Source organism: Ceratotherium simum, chromosome 33 (genome assembly GCF_057802395.1).
Source record: "Ceratotherium simum simum isolate JZ-2026a chromosome 33, ASM5780239v1, whole genome shotgun sequence".
Lineage (NCBI taxonomy): Eukaryota > Metazoa > Chordata > Mammalia > Perissodactyla > Rhinocerotidae > Ceratotherium > Ceratotherium simum.
In genome coordinates this window covers 834,493-857,413 of record NC_141932.1, presented here as the reverse complement: position 1 = coordinate 857,413, position 22,921 = coordinate 834,493, and the positions used below count along the sequence as shown (strand labels likewise).

At 45.7% G+C, this 22,921-nt stretch overlaps 1 protein-coding gene across 9 annotated transcripts in view; it reads left to right on the top strand.

The window, feature by feature from the left end:
- LOC101394007 (uncharacterized) overlaps positions 1–22,921 on the top strand; it is a 58,478-nt gene that overhangs the window by 14,888 nt on the left and 20,669 nt on the right. For 3 of the 9 annotated variants that reach the window (XM_087421952.1, XM_087421953.1, XM_087421961.1), the window contains exon 1: positions 14,400–15,374. Coding sequence is in view for 2 of the 9 variants with exons in the window: in XM_087421959.1 (XP_087278085.1) it covers positions 14,321–14,393 (73 nt within the window). In the remaining 7 variants the exon portion in view is untranslated. The other 6 variants (XM_087421956.1, XM_087421957.1, XM_087421958.1 and 3 more) reach the window with 6 other exon arrangements.

Here is a 22,921-nt window from a genome sequence, read left to right as displayed (position 1 = left end):
CTTAAGGGTTCTAGATGGTTGATTTCCTCTGCACCTACCAGATGTTCCCTATTCCAAGATTCAGAATCCCTCTTTATCAATCACTGCCCTATCTTTCACATGAGAAACCTTGTGAGAGTGTGTATTCAACTGTCATTGTAATTCAGCAAGCCATGGGTTGAATGTATTGGTTTTCAGCCTCATGAGCCCAGCAGCTACAGAAATCAGAGCTTCTTTGAGGGCTATCATGGAAATTTTGTTTCTCATCCTGGGACTTGAGCTGAGAGATAATGATCTTGAGCTTACCATTTTCTCTTTGTAAGCAAAAACATGAAGTCAGAAGAATCCTTCCCAGACTTCACTCCTTGTAGTCACCATCTCTGCCTTGAATACTCATCGCAGCACCCACTTGGTCTCAAGGCATGTGCTGCAGTTGCCCCTTCATCATAATCAACCCCAGGTCATAGATGAATTATGATGCACTGTATCCCATTTCCCATTGGCTAGTTGTTCAGTACTTCATTCAAACCCCAGGACATGGCTAAAACAATCCCTAAATCCCATCCTTATGAGTTGATCTACTAGGACTACTGCCAGAAACAGTTCCTGATCAGTTAGAGTATAATCAGGAGAAAGAAACTCTATAGTAATTTGAATAGAAAAAGTGTAATAAAAGAAGTATTAACTAAAACATTGGCATATAGATGAATTGCTTAGTTATAAGTAAGAAGAACTCTAAAAACACTGGAATAATATATGTATATATAATATATATATTACCTCAAAAATGTTGACTAAAAATTGCACACAGAATGGTACAAACATATTTGAATATTTAAAGGACTTGCATATAAAGGAAATCCTAGGAATCAATATGAAAAAGACAAAAAATCAAACACGCAACATATATGAGCAGAATCTTTATTAAAGAACGTATATGAGTGGTCATCAGGCCTAGAATAGTTAACATGAGTGATTATTTAATTGTAAATTAAGTAATTTACAATTGATTATTTCAATTGATTACAATTGATTACGATTGATTATTATTTAATTGTAAATTAAAACTGCCATGAGAAATCATACAGATCCATTAGGATGAAACTGATGAAAAAGAATCACAATACAAGATGGGGTTCAGTCTGACTTCTCAGACCAGTATCTGCTGATACAAATCATCTGAGGTCTTCACTTTTTTCACCCTCCACTGATGTTTCCTCAGAGCTATTTCTACCACTCTCTTTGACTAACTACATGATCATTATTAATAGCTCTCTGTAATTTACATTTCACAACTTTTTTTCTGAGGTATCATCAGTTCCTCATGCACAAAAGTCCTGGCAATCACTGGAATAATGATAATCCCTTCCCCACAAGAAGATGAGAGGATAGTGTTCAGATGCCCTCTTTGCCCACATGCTCTGCCTGAGAACAGTATAGCCACTATCCCACATCAAAACAGAATTTAATAAGTTGCTCTCAGTTTGAGATAGATGTCAAATTCATAGAGAATTGAATATATCTTCGGATATTGAGTAAGGAATATTAAATAGATAAACAGTGTCACTGTATGATTTGGACACGATCACTGAGTATACAGGCAGGAAAGAGGTTCTCTGTGGGAACCAGAGGCAGAGATAACTGCTTGTCCTCCTACTTCAGGGCGGCCTAAATGTCACTCCTTATCTTCCAAGTCATGGCCCTGACTGCACATAGAGTTACAAAATCCACTAATGCTTCTGAGGACATGCATTTGAATAGCAAGAAAATGTTTATTACATTCCAGCTAAGAGTAGATGCATTTTGTGTTGAAAGAGAACGTGTCCATTTGGATTTGTAGTCTCTGGGAATAATTGAAATAATACTTTTAGCCTCTGGGAGCATTCTGAGCTTCCGGGAGTCTGAAATGATGTCTCTACACACTTAAGTTATCAGTCGCAGGCAACACTACCTGAAACCTGCAAGCCGCTCCTTTAAGAAGGAGTAAGCGCCTTCCGTTCCCCTGAAGGGCCAAGTCGTCATTTCCTAGCTCAACCCGCGGTGCCGGAAACCTTGATAGGCAAAGGTCAAGGACTAAAACTAGCAACCGCCTGTGAAGCTAAGAAAACTACATTACCCAAAGCGCCACGCGCCCAACAGTGGCGCAGTTGAGTCAATGAGAGTCCAGGACAGGGGAATTTCCGTGCGTGCGCGCCGGCTCGGGACTTCCAGCGTCCTCTTCCGGGCGGTCATTTTAGCTTTGCTGGTGTCTGTTCATCCAGAGGTAGGCTTCAGAGCGCTGGGTCGCTACTGAGAAGGCGCTAGAGACGTTGTTTTCGTTGCACAGGGCGGGTCTGAGGCTTGGTGACGCCGGGGGGACCCGCGCCAGGCCCGGGACAGGGACCGCCGTGCCCGGGTCCCCTCCTCTCCCGCCGCTCCCGGCCCCGCTCCGCCCCGGAGTCCGATGGCGGCGGCCGCGCGGAGGGAGCCGGCTCAGGTCAGTGCTCGTGCTCCGCGCCCTCCCCGCCCTCAGCCCAGCCCAGCCCTAGAGCCCCGAGTGCGGGCGCCGCTCACGGGCCTGCAGCCCAGGCTCCGGTGTCCGGGACGGGGAGGGCTGGTGGGGCCTGTTTTTTTTGTTTTGTTTTGTTGAGGAAGATCGGCCCTGAGCTAACCTCTGATGCTAATCCTCCTCTTTTTTTTGCTGAGGAAGATTAGCCCTGGGTTAACATCAGTCCCCATGACGGCGCCACAGCATGGCTTGATAAGCGGTGCGTCAGTGCGCGCCGGGAGCCGAACCTGCGAACCCTCGGCCTTCGAAGCGGAGCGCGCGGGCTTAACCGCTGCGCCACCGGTCAGGCACCCGCTGTGGGGCCTGTTTTTGAGAGCCGAGGTGACGTGTGTGGGAGAGGGTCCCGGGCGGAGAGCCCAGCGGGGGAAAGGCGTGGAGGGCGACTGAGCTGGGAGGAGTAGGGGAGCTGGGGTCCAGTGTTCTGTCTGCAGTGAACAGAGTGTGAGGCGGAATTAAAACTGGAATAGCAGGCTGAGGGTTGTGCCATATTGTGAGGACTCTAAAAGCCATGAACAGATTTGAGCTGAAAGACACGATCTCCGTTAGGGTTGTTTTTTGTCTGTGAGGAAGATCAGCCCTGAGCTAACATGGGTGCTAATCCTCCTCTTTCTGCTGAGGAAGACCAGCTCTGAGCTAACATCTATTGCTAATTCTCCTCCTTTTTTTTTTCCCCCCCAAAGCCCCAGTAGATAGTTGTACGTCATAGTTGCACATCGTTTTAGTTGCTGTATGTGTGACGCAGCCTCAACATGGCCGGACAAGCGGTGCGTCGGCAGGCGCCCCGATCTGAACCCCAGGCCGCCAGTAGCAGAGCGCGCGCACTTAACTGCTAAGGCACCGTGCTGGCCCTCCGTTAGGGTTTTAACACTTTCCAAAGCCTCTTCAACGGAAGGGCAGAGTGCAGAGGGACGATGGTGATGTTCAGGCGCTGGGAGGTGGAATGTTTGTTCAAGGTCACACACCTGGTAAGAGGTGACACTGAGCACTGAGGCCCAGAGGACAGCTGGCCTGAGGTCACGGGGCTGCAGGGCCAGGGAAGGGTACCGGGAGGCATGAACCATTGAACCCCACCATGGGCCAATTCCTCCAAGGCGTGCCTCTTCGCACTAGTTCTCCTGGGTGGAGAAGTGCTTACAGAACCCACACAGGGAAGTGGAGCGTGTTCCAGTACCTCACTGGCCCTGCTCCCCACTCACATGTTCTCTGGATTGCGGTGTCCTAAGACTCTTCATGCCATTTCCCCCATCCTTGAGTCTGGGGACTCTGAAGAGACCACAGGCCTAGGGTCCTAAATCCATGGCAGGGGTTATATGGAGGTGTTCCCACTTCCAGCAACCATTGTAAACAGGTGTGGAAGGTTAACCTAAGAGCTGGTAACAGGATGCACAAATGCGTAGAGGTACAGCTGAGCTCAGGGACGTTTAGGAACCACAGGTCTCCTTTCTTCCAGATACGAATAAATAGCAGGTGGATAGGACTCAGGAGAGGAATGACTGCCGGAGTTGTTGGGTGTGTATTCGGGGGGTAGCTAGAGGTTTGGAGCACAGGAGGGAGGTGGTGCTACCCAGGTTTTAATGGGCTTCATCTGGCTCCAGAGTGGAACTCAGACTCGGCTTCTGAGAGGAAGAAGGATGATCAATATGGAGGTGACTACCATAGTCCAGGTGCAGGTTAATGGACAGGATTGTGGCTCAGGAAGTGTGGTTGTCTTCTGGCTGCATGTTTTTAATGGGGCACCTAGATTTTCTAAAGTGGTTGGTGAGGGAGTGAAACAGAGGAATCTGATGATCCCAGGGCTTTTGGTCTTAGAAGCTGTAGTGATGGAAGCTGCATCAATTGAGACGAGCAAGTCGGCAGTTGGCGTAATATTCACTGGGGATATCAGGAGCTTTGTTTTGACCATGTTATGAGTCTGAGATGTTTCAAACATCGCTGAGTGGAGGCATCAAATGAGCAGCTAACATACAGGTTGGGGGGTCTGAGGAGAGATTCCGGTTAGAGACGTCCAAATTGTGGTAGCTACAGTGTGGACCAAGATGAGAAGATGAGTGAGCTGGGGGTCGCATTTAGAAGGAGGCAAATTTCAGGTTGTCGTGGCAAAGCTATTAGGGGGTGAGGTGTAGAGGGTGGGGGCTGAGGACTGGGTCTCTTTCATGGGACCTGGGTGATGGTATTGGGCTTCATAAACGTAGGTAAGTGGCTGTTGGTTTGGTGTATCAGACGGGATAGTCTGGCAGCTGGCCAAGGCTTCCAAGGGAAGAGTGGCATGAGATGGTTACAGAGACAAGGGGTAATGAGGCAAGATGACATTCAGGCCAGAGCTCGTGCTGATTCACCACTCGATGGACTCACCAAGATTTTGGGAGGACTTTAATGGGGCCTGGGGTGTTTTATTCAGCCTGGTTGATATGGTCTGGGGTAAATTTGGCCATCTGTGAGAATCACTAGCCCTGGGATGGGCAATTAATGGGGCTGGGGTTTGAGTGACGGTTAAGGGGACAGAGAAAATTTGGTTGTGCTGAGGCAACAGCAGGTGCATCACAGAAGTAGCAGGGGACTGTGGGTATCTGAGATCCACAGATACCCACACTCTGTGTGTCTAAGTCTGAGGCAGGAACAGAGCCACTCAGTGAGACCTTCATGGGATGATTTGAGGTGACACTGCTGTTGGGAACCGTGGGAAGTCTGTGGCCATACTGGATCCTGTTTGAATTTGCCAAGCATGCTGTGGGTGCTGTCTGCCAAGTTGTGCTATAAGGCCTAAACCTGGTACGATGTGTTTCCTTGACATTTGCTGAAAGCAGGACATCCTGAAGTGGCCTGAGTGCAAGTTACCTCCCCACACTGCTCCCGTGCATGATGTCTCCTTGCCTCACAGCCCTTTTGACCAAGGGAACCAGGAGCAGTTCCTGCCTAGCCTCACTCAGCATCAGAAAATTCACACTGGAGAAAGAGCTTTTGCATCTGGAGATTATGGGATATTTAACAAGTCCGACCTCATTGAAAACCAGAGAGGTAATAGCAGAGATAGGCCTTATGAATGTATGGAGTGTGGGAAATCATTTACCTGAAGCTCCAACCTTATTACACATGGAAGAGTTCACGCTAGAGAAAGGCCATATGAATGCAACAAATATGGGAAATTTAGCCATATCTCTAAGCTCCTTAAACATCCAAGAATTCCCGCTGAAGAAACGTCTTATGAGTGCAGTGAATGTGGGAAATCCTTTGCTGCTAACTCTGTCTTCGTTAGTCACAGGAGAGTTCACACTGGAGAACAGCCTTATGAATGCAGCGAATGTGGAAAAGCATTTACCCAGATTTCTGCACTCCTTAAACATGAGAGGTCACACTGGAGAAAATCCTTATGAGTGTGGGGAGTGTAGTAAATCTTTTTTAGGCAAAAGCCCCACCTCATTAAACATTGGAGAGTTCACGCTAGAAAAAGGCATTAGATTGCAGCAGATGTGGAAGATCATTTAGCCAAACGTCTGTGCTCCTCCAACACTGGAGAATTCCCAGTGATTCTATGAGTGGAGTGAATGTGGGAAATGCTTTGCTAAAATCTCCAATCTTATTAAACAAAGAAGCATTCACACAGAAGGAAGTCTTTATGATGTAGCAAATGTGGGCAGTCTTTTACCTCCAACTCCAGTCTCCTAACACACCAGAATAATGGCCTTATGAGTGGGCTGAAATTGGGAAACCCTTTAGCCAAAACTCTAGCCTCATTACACACCGGAGAGTTCACACTGGGGAGAGTCTTATTAGTGCAATGAATGTGAGAAAGCTTTCAGCCTTTTCTCATTGGATACCACAAAGTTCACTTCAGAAAAACAACAGATGTGCAGGGAGTGCGTCATTTCTTGTTCGGTATAACAGCACTGGGGAGATCCCTCATGAGGGTGCCAGCTGTCTGTATTGAACTTCGTGCCCCGGATGAACCACGTAAATTCCAGGTGTGTGGGAGCCGCATTGCACTTTCTAATTTGCCCAGGGCCCTAACCAGATTTATGTCACTGCCAGTTCCACAGCAAAGGCCATTTTACCTCTATCATTAGCTCACAGCGTGCATCATTGACCCACCTTCGTGTGTCCAGGGAAGCAAACCTTGATGGTCTCCTGTTTGCAGGGGCGATTTGTAAGAAGGCTGAATCTGTATTCCTTTCTCTAATTGCTTTCTCTGATGAGCTACGTCACGGACCTGACCAATTTTTGGCCCAGAGGACTCTGCTGGTGGCTTGAACACAGGGACTGCCTTTTTCAAGGATTTTGTTGGTCTCACCTGATGGAATTTTTCTGCCCTTTAAGTCTCCAGTCCAGAAGCAGCCTGCCTCCCATTGCTCTGCTTTGTGTGAAAATGAAGGCTTTATTGTTTAAGCCACCTTTCATCTGGGGGTTCTATTCACTGTCTGTAGTGGTCTGAAAACGACTGGGTTCTGCTAACAGGAAGGAGTGAACAGCTTTGGTTGGGATCCCAATCTTTGTGTGTCTCAGAGGGAACAGTATGACGGCAGAATATACCACTCTTTCCAGTTCTGCCCGAGTTTGCATTGCTGCCCAAGACCTCCAAGAAAAGAATGTTGGGATTTGGGGACCTATTTGTAGCCCGGATGCCGTGGTATTTGTGGTCCAGAAGTTAGTCTGTGGAGAGGCAGTGGTGATAACCTTTGGTGCTTCTGAGAGCAACATGAAATTGCTCTCCTGTTCACAGGGGATGTTGCATTGTGCTCAGTGCTGCTGAGGGAGGTCTGTTCCCAGGTCCTGCAGCAGAGCCATGTGCCCTGATGTCCAGGATTCTGCAGAGTGGCATCACAGGTTATGGGATTGTATGGGCAGGGGAGTCATGATTGTTACAGAAACACTGGATTTATAGGGAGGGGAAGAGACTGCCCCAAACTGGTTGGGATGTGCCACTTTGAAAGAGGCATGCAGAAGGTTCCAGTCACTATGGCTGTGAAGGATGAGCAGGCTCAAAAATTCTCATGGCCTCCAGAACTGTGTATCTTGTGTAGCTGAGGTCAGTGTGAGAGGAAAACATGTAAATGTTTTGTGGATTCATGTAGCCTGTCTGGGCTGTTCACCTGAAGGCTATTGCTGTGCAGGAACATGAGGCTACAGAGGCCAGCTCTGTGGCCTTTGTGCCCCAGCCTGCATTCCTCTTGAATCCTGTGGGAAGTGGCTCATAGCTCTCCAGTATTTGCTACCACTGAGGCAGGGCATCCCTCCAGGGCATGAGGAAAGAGTTGGTGGAGTCAGTATCGGTTTATCAGCCTGACATTCCAAAATTCTAGGAAATCCAGATTTTTATTTTAAACATATTTTTAGAGCTCTAATAAAGTATAAATGACATGCAGTAAATTGCTGCTTATATTTTAGCTGTACAATGTGATAAGTTTTGACACTCATGTAAACCCCTAAAACCACTATCACAGTGGTGATAAGGGAAGCTCTCCATCATCCTCTTAATTACCTTGGACCTTGTCATGTCTCTCTCTCCGCCCTCTGCCCTCCAGGTAACCACTGATGTACTTTCCTTTACAATAGATTAGTTTGCATTTTCTAGAATTTTATAAGATTCTTCTCATAAAGTGTTTCCTCTTTTTGTTCCCCTCAGTAGGCTCATGTGGCTTCTTCATTTTGAGAATCATTAATGGTGCTCATGTGAGTAGTTCTTTCTTTTTATATTGCTGGGAATTACGATGTTCTGTGGATGTACCACTATTTGTTTATCCTTTCGTCTGTTTATGCATATTTGAGTTGTTTCCAGTTTTTCGCTGTTGCAAATAAAACCACTAGGATATTTGAAAACAGTTCTTCGTATCCATATGTTGCATTGATCTTGTGTTAATTTTTTGAGGTGCAGTGCCTGAGTCGCAGGGTAGGTGAGTAGATACCTTTTTAAGAAATGCCAAACTGTGACCTAACATGGTTGTCCCCTTTTGTCTTCCTGCCAGCAGTGAATGAGACTTCCAGTTCTTCCATTTCCTTGCCAATAGTGGGTATGGTTGGTTTAAGAAATTTTGACCCTTTTAATAAAGATGTAACCATATCACACTGTGGTTTTAGTTGCATTTCCCTGATGTTTCATGATGCTGAACATTTTTTCATTTGTTTATTTGCCACTTGTGTGTCTTTTTTGGTAAAATGTCTGTTCATGTATATGTCGTTTGTGTTTTAAGATTTATTTTGGCCGTTTCCCATTTCTCTAACAAGAAGAATGTGAAACAACAAAGACTTGTGTCTTTCATTCTTTCTTGAGTAGTGACTTCTTTGCTGTAAGAAGTCCCTGTTTCTGAATTCGGGAACATTTCCTGAATGTTTTTGTGCTGTACACAATGCAGTGACCATGCCAAGTGTCCATTGTTTGTTTTTATAATTTTATTTATTTATTTTTCCCCCAAAGCCCCAGTAGATAGTTGTACGTCATAGCTGCACATCCTTCCAGTTGCTGTATGTGGGACGCGGCCTCAGCGTGGCCGGAGAAGCGGTGTGTCGGTGCGCGCCCGGGATCCGAACCCCGGCCACTAGCAGCAGAGCGCGCGCATTTAACCGCCAAGCCACGGGGCCGGCCCCTGTGTGTCCATTGTAAAGGCTAATCTGCATGATGAACGGATTCTCCATCACCTTAAGTAGTACTCAACAAAACAATAAATCAAGCCGTGATTTTAGCGTTTTCTAATTTCCGTGGTGTAAACACTCCCACCATGGCCAATTTAAACCTGTGTACATCATGTGATTGCACATGGAGTTGGGAAGAGTTGCCATTGGTACACCATGATTTTCTATTGCTGACATACTGGTACAGTAGCTGCCAGTAACCTCTAGAGCATAGAAAGTGATAAGATGTAGTGAAATGGTTAGAAAGTGAGACGTTCTTACGTGTCTTTGTGTGTGCGTGTGTGAGGAAGATTAGCCCTGAGCTAACATCTGTGCCCATCTTCCTCTACTTTTATATGGGACACTGCCACAGCATGGCTTGATAAGCAGTGTGCTGCTGCACACCCAGGATCCGAACCCCAGGCTGCCGCAGTGGAGCACGCGCACTTAACCACTATGCCACCGGGCCGGCCCATCTTATGTGTCTTTTAAAACAGTTTAATGAAGGTATAATTGACTCTAAAGAGACAGCATATACTCGAAGTGTAAATTTTGATGTAACCAGGCTAATATAAGACCTTGTGTCCGACTGCATGTGATGAACACCTCCTTTGTTCCTGGAAATCCGTGTACCCTTACTGGATACTACTTCCTCTGTGGTCAGGAGGACAGGCCTCCTGTTAACACCTTATGCACACTGGGAATAGTATTCCAAGGTTGTCTGTACGCAGGAACCCTAATTCTATAAATCACCAAGGTTGGAAAGTTCTCACTTAGCCATGTGCTCCAAAATGAGAGACACTACCAGGGAGAACTGACTGACTTTTTATGCAAACAGGTTGAGAAGTCTTCCCATCAGAGGAAATCATTTAATAGAAAACACTGTAAGAAACTAATCACCAACTTTTTAGTTTATCGTTGACTTTTTTTTTTAAGCAGAGGTTATTAGTGATACCACCTCCGTCCTAGTTGGGGTACAGCTCAGTTTCAACTTATTGGCAGAAGTTGTGATGGACAATTGCATTTTTGTAGATTTCTTGTTGGCTAGTCCTGGGGGCATCTGTGTGCCATTCCTAATACTTCTTGTATTACGATCAATGAAACAGGCAAGGGGGATCAGGCTCTCTGTCCGCTTAAGGATCTCTAAGGTTGATGCTTATGGTCTATGGGATCTGTTCTCCTGGCCTGGGTTGGGCAGTTGAGGTTCTTGGTTTTGAAGCACTTTACAGGGACTGTTAATAGTTTTTGAGTTTGGCAGAGTGGTCCTGATGCTAGTTTGTTGCCTTCTAGCCCCAGCCTTAAATGCTTAATGCACTTACTCTCTCATCACATGAGAGCCGTGATGATAGAACAATAAAAAGGTCAAGATGCCCTTGCATTACAGATGCCAATGACTGGACAATCTCTGACCAGTGAAGAGCTGAATCTCTAGTTTTCCCCGATAGATCAACCTCTGACAAGCGAGGGAATGACCAACAGGGATGACAGAGAGAATACAGAAATAGACAGTGGCCAGACTATATGTAAAAATAGATGTGTCTGACCTAAGTCTGCCGCAACCTGCCCAGGAAACCAATTTATTATCTACACTTACCAGCTCAAGAAGGCAGCTATCCATAGGACAGACATATAGGCAGTCAGACCTCCTGCTCTGGCAGCAATCCAGGATGCCAAACAATAACCCCTGTCACAGTTGGCCCCACGTGGCCTGGACTTGCTCGGTAATGCTCAGCTCTCATAATTTTCCTCCTTCCTTGCAACTTAGTACCAACCAGAGAGATGCAAATATGTGCCTCTAAGCACTCACGTAGGACACTCTGCTTCTAGTTAGCCCACTTACAGCGTCCCAATCAGAGCGTAGGTGAAGCCTTCACTGTTTTCACTGTAAAGCTTTGCCGCTCCTCTGCATGCCTTTGAGGCTCTGCCAACATGCGGGCGATGGTGGCTGACTCCCTTGCCATGAGAAGCTCTGAGTAAATAGGCTTTGAGTGTCCTCATTAGGTTGGCCTTCTTCATTTCCTCAGGTCTTAGGACACCTTCCACAAAATAAGTGTAGGCCAAATACTGTGTTGTAGATTGATATGAAGTCATTTTGACTCTGTGATTGTACGAGTATTTATTTGATGTGGCGTTCGGCTGTTTCCCTTCATTTTCCATCTTAGGCTATTGACATTCTAGCAACTGATGGGTTTACCTATGAAGGTACCCTCCACTAACATATCTTTCAAGGATGCAATGTTAAGAGTCTCAATTGCATTTGGAAGCCTTGTCATAGCGTGGATAGAAAGCGGACCATTGATTGATCAGAGCTTTGTTTCCGTCTTTTCCCTGCAAGTAAATGGTACTGCAGGTTCCACTTAGGGACATTTGGCTTGGGTAAAGTTCTGAGAAACTTAAACCTTCCTTGTTGGTGAATCCGCCTAAATCTTGCTCCTTTTTGTCCTGCTTAAATCTCATCTGTCCTTTCTTTTCCTTCCTTCTTCAGTATTCTCCTGAGCAGGCTAAAATACCTCAGTGTCCCTTGAGTTTCCAACTTACACATGGAGGAGACCCTTTGCCGGAAAATGGACTTCAGCTTGGTTGTGTTCAAGTCCCTGGTGTTGTCAAAGACTTCCCAAGTCCTAGGTGGGAAAAGAAAAGTTTATCAAAGCATTCATTCCTCTTCTGTGCACTCATAGTCCAGGGATCAGTCACTCCGTCTTTTGATTGAGCCGAGAGATGCAAAAACATGGGTGGAAAAATCTGGTAGACCTGTCCTGAAAAGGATTTGAAGATTAATGAAACTTTACAGACTTTAAGGGTTAAAAACAAAACAACAACAAAAATCTTCTGAAAAAGACACTTGAAAATGTAAGAAATGAATTCTCTTAACCTAGCTTAAAGGAAAGATGAATATTAGACTTCTAATGATATAGAAGGTGTAGGCTCTTTCCATTGCTAAATACAATCTTGCTCAGAGCTGTTTTTCAAGGAAAAATTGAAAAAGTGTAATTTTTAATAGTGGCCTTAATTTGAAGGTTACCAGATAAGAAATAGGAGACCCCAAGAGCTTTTGCATACTTTCAAGTGTCTTAAACATTAGACTTATATATATGATGTTTATAAATTATATTTTTGACGGTTCCTATAATATTCCTACGAGGATGACTTGTTGAACAAATTACACTGATTTGATAATTTTAAGGTGAAAGTATATCTTCTCGCTGATTTTACCACCATGGAAAAAAATGTTGCCACAGTATTGTAATTTATATAAGACTAACATTTAATTTCTAAAGAAATCAAATTTATAAATTTACTACATTGGGTTTATGGGTCAGCTAAGTTAATATTTCTCCAGATTATTGTATCTGCTCAGTTCAGCTTTGACATGAAGTATCCCCCATTCTGTCTTCATCCTTTAACTTAGTTTCCTGAACACTCACACCCCTCCCCAGTACCATCCCTTCACACATACTTTTCTCTCTTTGGAATGCTCTTCCCAGCACTTGACACTTCATAAGTCATTGAAGAATATTCATTCCAGACCTAAAAATATATGTATATATGTTCTCAGGGAATTTTCCCAGAGCCTTCAGACTAGCTCAAGTTCATTGGTGTGACAGTGTGATGTCAGGCAGGGCCTGGGTTCTCGTGTCTCCTTGTCCAGCTCTGTGAACGGGGAATAAGGATGATGCTGACCTCCCAGAGCTGTTGGGAAACAAAATGGACCAGTGTGTCAAGTGTTTTGTACCTAGTTTGCACTGTTAAAGAAACAAACAACAGAGGCCCGCCTGCTGGCATAGTGGTTAAGTTCACATGCTCTGCTTCGGTGGCCCAGAGTTCACAGGTTTTGGATCCTGGGCATAGACCTACACACTACTCATCAAGCCGTGCTGTGATGGCGACCCACATACAAACTAGGGGAAGACTGGCACAGATGTTAGCTCAGGGCTAATCTTCCTCAAGCAAAAAGAGGAAAATTTGCCATAGTTGTTAGCTCAGGGCCAATCTTTCTCACACACATGCAAAAAAGAAGCAGAAAAAAAGAAACAACAGGCCCATGGTAGAGTCACTTGCCGCCAGGATAGCAAACCAAGACATACGTGCAGTTTCAGCCCTTCCCAGGAATGTGACTTTAAACTGGTCACTCCAGAAATTGAGGTAATCTGTCTGGTTAGACCCCAGCGCCCTTCCCCCAAAGAAAGATGACCTTGCCTGGAACAGTCCTTTCTTTTCTTTTGGTAATAACTGTCTGGTCCCGCCCAGTTTCTGCCTATAAATAGCATCCATTCATACAACTTCTGGAGAGCCTTTCTGTTTACTAGTTGGGATGGTGCCCGATTCAGGAATCCTTCAGTAAAGGCAATTAGATCTTTAAATTTACTGGGTGGAATTTTTGTTCATTAACAGCACTCAAAATGAACGGCATCTCCGGTTGTTTTTGTTCAGCAGTTCTGGTACTGACTCTTTACGAGATGTGGAACCTGAGATGAATGGTTTCAGTATCTCTGACCTCCAGGTTTCTCATCATTAAAAAAACAAAAACAAATTTGGAAACATAGCAGGGCTCAACCTGCAGAGTGGTGAAGATTGAACAAGCTAATATTTAACGTTCTTGATACTGTTGTTTTAGAAATCTGTCTCATCTGTATAAAATGGCTGGTTGACACGCGGGGAGCACCAGGGAAGTGGTTACTTGTGCGCAGGAAGCCCCTGTTAGCTCAAGGAAAGATGAGAGCCCCAGAGCAATTCCCGGGCGCTCTTTCATTCTGGTGTGTCACAGTTGCAAGGGAAGCCTGGTTTCTCATTCCTGCTTTTATCTGCTGGAGATCTGCTTCCTCAGGACACTGCCCTTCCCCAAGAAGGAGCCTGGAAGCAGGACCATCTTGGCTGTTGGAGATACAAAGTCATTTCCCAGCTGAGTGAGTGTTTTCCAAATCTTCCTGAGACACTTTCTTATCAGGACCTGAGTGTTGGCCTTGTTTGTGTTAGTTCCCACCTAACTCACGGTCCTTTCGGGTCTGGATCTGCAGCTCCTTTCAGTATAGCAAAGGGTGGAGGCCACTGGAAGACTTCAGAGTGGTATCCTCCTCTCTCAGTGCTGCCACAGACACAAGTTTTCTTAGCTTTCCGCTAGGAGCTTCTGTAGAGTGTTGAATCCCCGCTCTCCTACCCGAAGAAAATGGAAACATTGATTACAACTCAGATTGTATGCCTGCAGGTTTAGAATTTAGGCTGTTTGCTGGACACTTGTCAAAGCTGCATCATGTGGTCCCCACAGACGGTATGTGTGTCCTTGCAGTCACTCAGGTCAAAAAGTATCTGGAGTCGTCCTTGATTTCTCTCATGGTTCTGTAAATGCATCCCGTCACTCCAGTTGACTCTGCCTTCAAAGTCTGTGCAGAAGCAGACCACTGATTATCCTCTGCCCACCCAAGCCCCCTAGTCAGTGGGCTCCCAGCCGGTTTCCCTTTCTGCCCTTACCCTTCTTCAGTCTTTGACCAGTAAAGCCGTCAGAAGGATCCTGTTCACTTATAAGATGGTGCCAGGCCTTTGCTGAAAACTCTAGCAGGTCTGACTCAGAGGGGAAGCCACAGTTCTGCAATGACCTGTAAAGCTGTGTACAGCCAGCCCTCCGTTACTGCTCTGCTCACGGCTTCAGCCTCTCTGACCACACTGACGTGGACACTCTTGTTCCTTGTGAGCTCCAGACAAACTCCACTGACTCTGGGCTGTGAAAATTGCTGGACTATCTGCTTGGACTGCTCTTCCCCCTTGTGATACTGTGTTTTATGATAAGAAATTGGTATTTGGTCTTCATTCTGCTTTGTGGCACAGAGCTTCCAGAACCCTTGGAATTTCCTGTGAAGAGAGCGATAAAGGAGTCTCTTGTTATGTTAATGAGGTGACTTTGGACGCCACCTAAGGGTGGGGCTGGTTGCTAGGAGAACCAACCTTGCGATCAGAGGGTTCGACCGTTGGGTCCCACCCACCCCCACCCTAACCTGGGGGTAGGAGCAGGGCTGGAGGTTGAGTCCATCATCAATGGCCAGTGATTTATCAATCATTCCTACGTGGTGGAGCCTCCATAAAACCCAAAGGACTGGGTGTGGGGAGCTTCCAGGTTGGTGAACACTTGGAGGTTGGTGAGAGCAGTGAGCTCCTGGAGAACATGTAAGCTCTGCGCCCTTTCCCCATACCTCACCCTGTGCATCTCTTCCATCTGGCTGCTCCCGAGTTCTGTCGTTTATAATCTGGTGATGTGGTAAGTGAAATGTTTTTTTGAATTCTCAGCTGCGCTAGCAAGTTAATCGAACTCAAAGAGGGGCTCTTTGGAACCTCTGATTTATAGCCATTTGGTCAGAAGCTCAGGTAATAAACTTGGGCTTGTGACTGGTGTCTGAAGTGGGGGGGGAGCGGCTTCGAGGGACCGAGCCCTTAACCTGTAGGATCTGATGCCATCTCCAGGTACATAGTGTCAGAATGGAGTTGAGTTATAGGACACCCAGGTGGTGTCAGAGACTTGCTTGTTGGTGTGGGAACCCTCCCCATGTTGAAATTGTTGAGGGGAGAATGTAGTTGGTGTCAGTGAAATGGGATTGGCTAGAACGGCCCTAGCTCTTGGAAGCATGTGGTTTGGGGAGAGAAAGGGTGAAAGGGCAGGAGATGAGAAGCGCTTGATTCCTGGGGGGGCCACGGGGTCACCCATGGTTTGGAGCAGTGGCTGGGCTGCAGTCAGGTACTAAATGTAAATGTTGCCAATGAAATTCAGAGACAGATCCATCTCCTGGGAGCTGGTTCCCTGGCTGGATAAGGAAGCGCAGACTAATAAGGAAAAGGCAAAATATTCGATCCCTTGGTTACTTTTATCTGTAACACCTAAACTAAAAGTAGAAGAGAGTGCTGGGTCGGACCTCAATGCTAGATCAAACTCAGATTTCAGTGAGTCTCAGCTTTGGCCACTGGCCTCAAAGCCGCTCCCCAAAGGAGAAATTGCGCAGGGACAAGAAAAGTGTCTCTAAGACCTCTGGTCTCCAAGTAGGTAGTAAACATGGAGGCAAAACCAAGAAGCTGTTGAAACCAGGGATGTAGTGTGGAGTTGTTTCATTTGGTGGATCAGAACCGTCAGCTTCCTGAGGAACCTTTACTGAAATGGATTGGGAGTGACTCACTTGGCCGCTGTGTCTTTGGTTGTGAAGCTGCCGCGTGGAAGAGCATGTTTGGTTTGATGTGGGACCCACAGCGCGCTGTGGAACAATCACAGATGGCTGTGCATGATCCCGACACACAGGAGGTTACTCCCAGGGAACAGCCTGCCTGGTGGACTGGATAAAGGCCACTGTAAGGTCTGCTTACCCTGAAAAGGGGGACTGTCCATCTCCCTTGTGAATGCCGAGTGGAACACCCACATGAAGCAGCTGATAGGCTTCGTATGCAAGCCATGGGGAACTGGCTTCACGATGACCGGGACATTCACCCGCCGAATATGCTGGTTAAGGGGGCCCCTTTCACATGAGCACTCCATATAACCTTGTTTTTACCAAACTGAAAAACAGTTCAGGGAAACCTTGTGGAAATGCTGTCTCAGCTTCCCCTCAAGGGTCTTACAGATGCTAATAAAAATATTAGGTTAATTAACAAGAGAATGCGAAGAGGCCAAAGGGACATTGCCAGTGTAGGTGGAAATTTTTAAATGGGTATTAAGATGTGAGGTGAAGAGAGGAAATACTGATAGGAGCAAAACAAAGAGAAAATAGAAATGGAAAATCAGGGGACTTGTGCTAGCAGGCAGAAATCTTTACATGGTTATTAAGAAGTGAGTTGAATACAGCAGACATTGGTGGGGTTGAAACAAAGGTTTTTATTATTATTATTATTGATTTCTTAATAGTTTATAACATTGTGAAATTTTGGTTGTACATTATTTGCCAATCACCAGATATGTGTCCCTTCACCCCTTGTGCCCACCCCCCAACCCTTGCCCTTGGTAACCACTATACAGTTTTCTCTGTGTTGGTTTATATTCCACTTGAGTGAGATCATGCGGTATGAAACAAAGGTTTTTGGTTTTTTTTTTCTTTTGAATGTTTATTTTTTTTTTCTTTTGTGAGGAAGGTCAGCCCGAGCTAACATCGTTGCCAATCCTCTTTTTCCCAGTGAAGATTGGCCCTGGGCTAACATCCGTGTCCATCTTCTACTTTATATGGGACGCTGCCACAGCATGGCTTGAGAAGTGGTGCGTCGGTGCGCAGCCGGGATCCGAAGCTGCGAACCCCAGGCCGCTGCGCCGGAGAGCACTTAAGCGCTACGCCACCGGGCCAGCCCTGAAACAAAGGTTTTAATACAACACTACCAAAGGTTGGGTGGGCCAAAGGGTCCCCCTACTGGCCCCCAACATTAAGTGGCCCCAAACAAGTCTGCTCTATTTATCCCGGTTTGGAGAAATTTCAGAAGCCAGATAGCAGAGATTACTGTGAGAAACCTGACCAGCAATCACGTGGGGCAGTGGTTACGCAGATTAGTGAAGTTAAAGATTGACAAAAGGCCAGGGTCCCTTGGCTCGACCCCTCGCTGGGGACCCAAAGTGGGTAAAATGGTCGGCGGTGGGAAAGGTGGAAAAGAGAGTTTTCCAGGATGTAGAGAAGTTGCCTCTACGTTACCTGAATGTCTGATGGGAATGGATATTATGTCTGCCTGGGAAAGACTTCCCCTACCTAGTGCTGTGAAACCAAACCCTGTGATGACCTCCTGATGGAGCCTACAGTTAGGAATGTGAGGGTTGATGAAATTAAGGTAAAAGTTTGTGGGAGAATTGCTGTGTGTGTACAGGATTGTGTGAAGTGGTTGCATCTGATTCTATTAAGAGGATGGGAAATTGTATGTGACTGGGGGACGTTTCCCCTTCTACATTGTAAACAGAATGTAGGTCAGTCTGCCCTTCAGGCAATGTTAATTGGACCTCCTAGATGGGAACCAGTAAGACTGCCTGAGCCCATACAATGTGGAATACAAGCCAGAGAGCTGGGAGGGACAAATTCTCTGTGAGATGCACCTATGTGGAGTGTAGACTAGGGCTTATGACAAAAAGCCTGTGAGTGCTTCTGTAGTATTGTGATTTACAATAAGTATATTTGGTGTTCGTCCCATTTCTGGCACAGAGCTCCTAAAACCCTTGGCACTTCTGGTGATGAGAGCCATGAATGTGTCTTTTGTTGTGTGAATGAGGTGACTTTTGGAAAGCACCTAGGATGGGGGCTCCTTGGCAGTGGAGCCAACCATGTGATAAGAGGGTTGGAACTTTCATTCCACCACCCCCTGAATTCCCGGAGGGGAGAGGATTGAGTCCAATCAGCAGTGGCCAGTGATTTGACCAGTTGTGCCTGTGCAATGAAGCCACCATAAAAACCCAAAAGGACAGGGGTTGGAGACCTTCCGTGTTGGTGAACGTGCAGATTCCGAACGAGTGGCCCACTCACACTCAGAGAGGGCATGGAACCTCCTTGCCCCTTTCCCAGACCTTGCCCGATGCCTCTCTCCATCTATATCCTTTATCACGTCCTTTAATAAAGTGGTAAACATAAGTGTTTGCCTGAGTTCTGTGAGCCCCTCTAGCAAATAATCAGATTTAAGGGGGAGGAGGTCATGGGAACCTCCAATTTGTAGCCAAGTCAGACAGAAGTTGTGGGTGACCTGGGGACCCGCTCCTTGTGATGGGCATCTGAAGTGGGGGGCAGTGGCATGGGACTGAACCCTTAACCTGTGGGATCTGACGCTACCTCCAGGTAGATAGAGTCAGAATTGAGTTGAATCCTAGGACACCCAGCTCTTGTCCGAGAATTGGTGTTATGGGGAACCCCCCACAGGTAGTAGAATTTTGTCCCAGAATTGTGTTCCCCTAATAAGCACGAGCATGCACTGATTTTCTTCTTATCTTCCTTCAACTGTGGTGAATAAATGACAAGCGCTAGGATTTATTGGAGTATGTGAGGAAGCCATTTGGTTTAAAACTAATTCAGCCTGCCCTTGTGTTTCCAGAAAGGCCTGACGGGCCTGTTGAGCATGCATTGTACATCTGCTTTCACATTTACAATGTACCAAAGCCAAGAATGATGCCTTTAAAGATAGGGATGTGGCTTCCCCCGATGTCGGCTTTTCTTTAAGGATAAGCATTTCTTTTTTTTTTTTTTTTTTTAAATATTTATTTATTTTTCCCCCAAAGCCCCAGTACATAGTTGTCTGTCATAGCTGCGCATCCTTCTAGTTGCTGTATGTGGGACGCGGCCTCAGCATGGCTGGAGGAGTGGTGCCTCGGTGCGCACCCGGGATCCGAACCCGGGCCACCGGCAGCGGAGAGCACGCACTTAACCGCTAAGCCACGGGGCCGGCCCCAAGGATAAGCATTTCTTCCCAGGAACTAAGGATTAATTACCTGCTGTGTTCACCTTGTGACCAGTGACCCAATAAACAGTCTCGTGACTGTTGTACAAGGGACATTCCTGTCATGTGATGTATGGGCTTTGCTCCAAGATGGTATGTAACCACTCTGTACACGACGCTTCTTTGGAGTGCTTCCTCCCTTTGTGAAGGTACTCTCCTGGGGTACGTGGTCCTTAGGCTTGGCTCCTAATAAACTCACCCCAGTTTTGATTTATAGATTGATTATGGATTATTAGCTTCAACAACTGTCACATTCAGAGTAGACCCTTCTTGAACACCCACTTAGATTTGCATTAATCTTCCTTCACCCATCACTTGCAGTTCTCCATCGCTGCTTCCTGGCTTTCCACAGCACTTACTGCTCGGTAGCTGGTCCACGGTGTGTTTAGCATATGCGTGTGGGGTCCTCTGTCTCCTCATACTGGACAGGGTTTTTTTTCTTTTTATTGACCCTTATATTTGGAACACCAGGAGTGGTACGTAGCATATAGATGCTTAGTAAATAACTGTTGAGTGAATAAATGATGAGCAAATGGTGAAGCAGACATACAGTTCCTCTTCCCCTGAATTATGATACAGAAGGTTACCCACAAGAAGAGTCCTAAATGGGTTGTATGCTTGTTGAGCAAAGTCTGATTTCTCTGGAAAATTAGACAATGAAAATGAAGAAACAGATTTTTACACAAAATATAAATGGAAGAGAGAGCTAGTTGGCACAATCATTCATTGATTCATCTTCTAAACATCTGGGAAGTACCTATCGGGAAGCCTCGTACTTGCTGCTGGGTTCACTCGAAGAGGCAGGACTTCATGATCCAGTGCAGTGCTGTTCAATGCAACTGTCTATAGTGGTGGACATATTCTATATGTGTGCTGTCCAGCAGATGTGCCACCAGCCACAGGTGGCTACTGAGCACTTGAATAGGCACTAGAATGACTGAGGAACCGAATCTTTACTTTTGTTTACTTGTAATGAATTTAAACTTATATAGTTACATGTGGCTAGTAGCTGCCATAGTGAATAGTGTGGGACTAATGAAAAAGAATAAAAGCATTTAATGGTAAGAACAGTGCTCACACAGATATATGTTCCCTGTCCTTTGGGGACAGAGGTGAGTGAATCTTCAGGCACCCAGACTAGTGAAAGGGCCCAGAATGTTGCAGCTTCCCTGGGAAGGAATGCTGGAGCTGAGTTCTGGTTGCCCCACAGGACCAGGGAGCCAGAGTGGAATTGAGGGTTTCCTGAACTGAGAGAACACCTTGAGCATCGTCAGAGAGGCCTAAAGAGTCCTTCCAGGAGCTGCAGTAATTTTCTAAGAAGTGGTTCTCCACCAGTGGCCATTTTGCACACCCGCCCCATGGGATATTTAACAGTGTCTGGAGACGGATTTGGTTGTTGTAATCTGAGGCATGGCAGGAGTTGGCTGCTGTCATCTTGAGGGTAGAGGACAAGGGTGGGGCCGAACATTCTCTATGCTTCACAGGACACCCAAACATGAAATTATTTTGTCCAAAATGTCACTAGGACTGAGGTTGAGATGTCCTGATCTAAAGAAAAAACAAAGAATATCTATTGATAAGATTATGTCAGAGTCAGCCCCAGTGGCCTGGTGTTTAAGTTCAGTACGCTTTGTTTCGGCGGCCCAGGTTCAGTTCCCAGGCACCGACCTACACCACTTGTCTGTCAGTGGCCACGCTGCAGCTCCTCACATATGAAAAGAGGAAGATTGGTAGCAGATGAATCTTCCTCAGCGAACAAAAAAATAAATAAAAGGTTGTGTGATTTTTATTCTTTAAACTATTAATATGATGACACTCATTAATGCACTTTTCAATATTTAAAATAGGAAAGAAAAGTCCTTGTATTGGGCCAGCCCTGTGGCTTAGCGGTTAAGTGCGCGCGCTCCGCTGCTGGCGGCCCGGGTTCGGATCCCGGGCGAGCACCGACGCACCGCTTCTCCGGCCATGCTGGGGCCACGTCCCACATACAGCAACTAGAAGGATGTGCAACTACGACATACAACTGTCTACCGGGGCTTTGGGGGGAAAAATAAATAAATAAAATCTTTAAAAAAAATAAAAATAAAAAAAATAAAGGCTCTACCAAGTTTAAAAAAAAAAAAAAAGTCCTTGTATTGCTGGAATAAAACACAGTGCTTTATATTCCGTGATTTATTAGGTGAGATTTGTAAAAGTCCTTCATTTTGAAACCATTGTGGAAAATAGAGAAAAGCGGCATACTTTTCAGTTTCTGTAATGAGTCGACCTAACAACTTTAAATACCCGAGAAATATGAAATCCCCTCGTGACAATCAAATACCAGTGTGGCTCGTGAACCACAACAGCACTCGCAGACGAGGTCATCACATACTGAGCCAAGCAACCACTCTGACAGGAAAGACGACCACAGTATGTTCTGTTTAGCTGCCGAAGACCTCTAAATGCCAGTTTAAATGTCTCAATTTTATGCACATCTAGGAATTTGACTAACCAGTAAGCTATTCTTGATCATTTACAATTTTTCTAAAAGTTTATTACTTCAAATAACACTGGATGAATACTGAGGAAAGGATATCTGAGCATATCTAAAAATATTTCCTTAGAATATTTTCCTAGCAGTTTTTCCTTTCTTTTTTTTTTTTTTGTTTTTTGGTTTTTTGTGAGGAAGATCAGCCCTGAGCTAACATCCATGCTAATCCTCCTCTTTTTGCTAAGAAAGACCGGCTCTGAGCTAACATCTATTGCCAATCCTCCTCCTTTTTTTTTCCCCAAAGCCCCAGTAGATAGTTGTATGTCATAGTTGCACATCCTTCTAGTTGCTGTGTGTGTGACGCAGCCTCAGCATTGCCGGAGAAGCGGTGCGTCGGTGCACGCCCAGGATCCGAACCTGGGCTGCCAGGAGCGGAGCACGCACACTTAACTGCTAAGCCACGGGGCCGGCCCAGTTTTTCCTGTCTTTTATTCCTCACCCTTACTTAAAGTCCTAGTCAAGGATTACCTCTGACATGATGCTATCAGTGCTCTTGCCCAGGAGTCTCATTATTTTAATCATCAAATGACTGTCAACAAATGTTTAAACATACACCATGAGTATATTTTTTTTATTTGTAAATGACTTAACATGTTTGTCTTAAATATAAAGATGTCTATTTTTTCCAGAACCCAGAGCATCATTTTTTCATGCCCTGAACCTTAGTGTATCATCATGACCATTCATGTCAGAGACAGGTGTTTTAGCCTCAGGTGTTACTAGGTTCCTATCACTGCTGCTGTTAAAGACACAACTCAGCACTTGATTATATGTGACACAATGCCAGGAATGTTGAATGGGGATTCTTTTTGGTCTAATCAACTCATGAAGGAAAGGTCTTATGT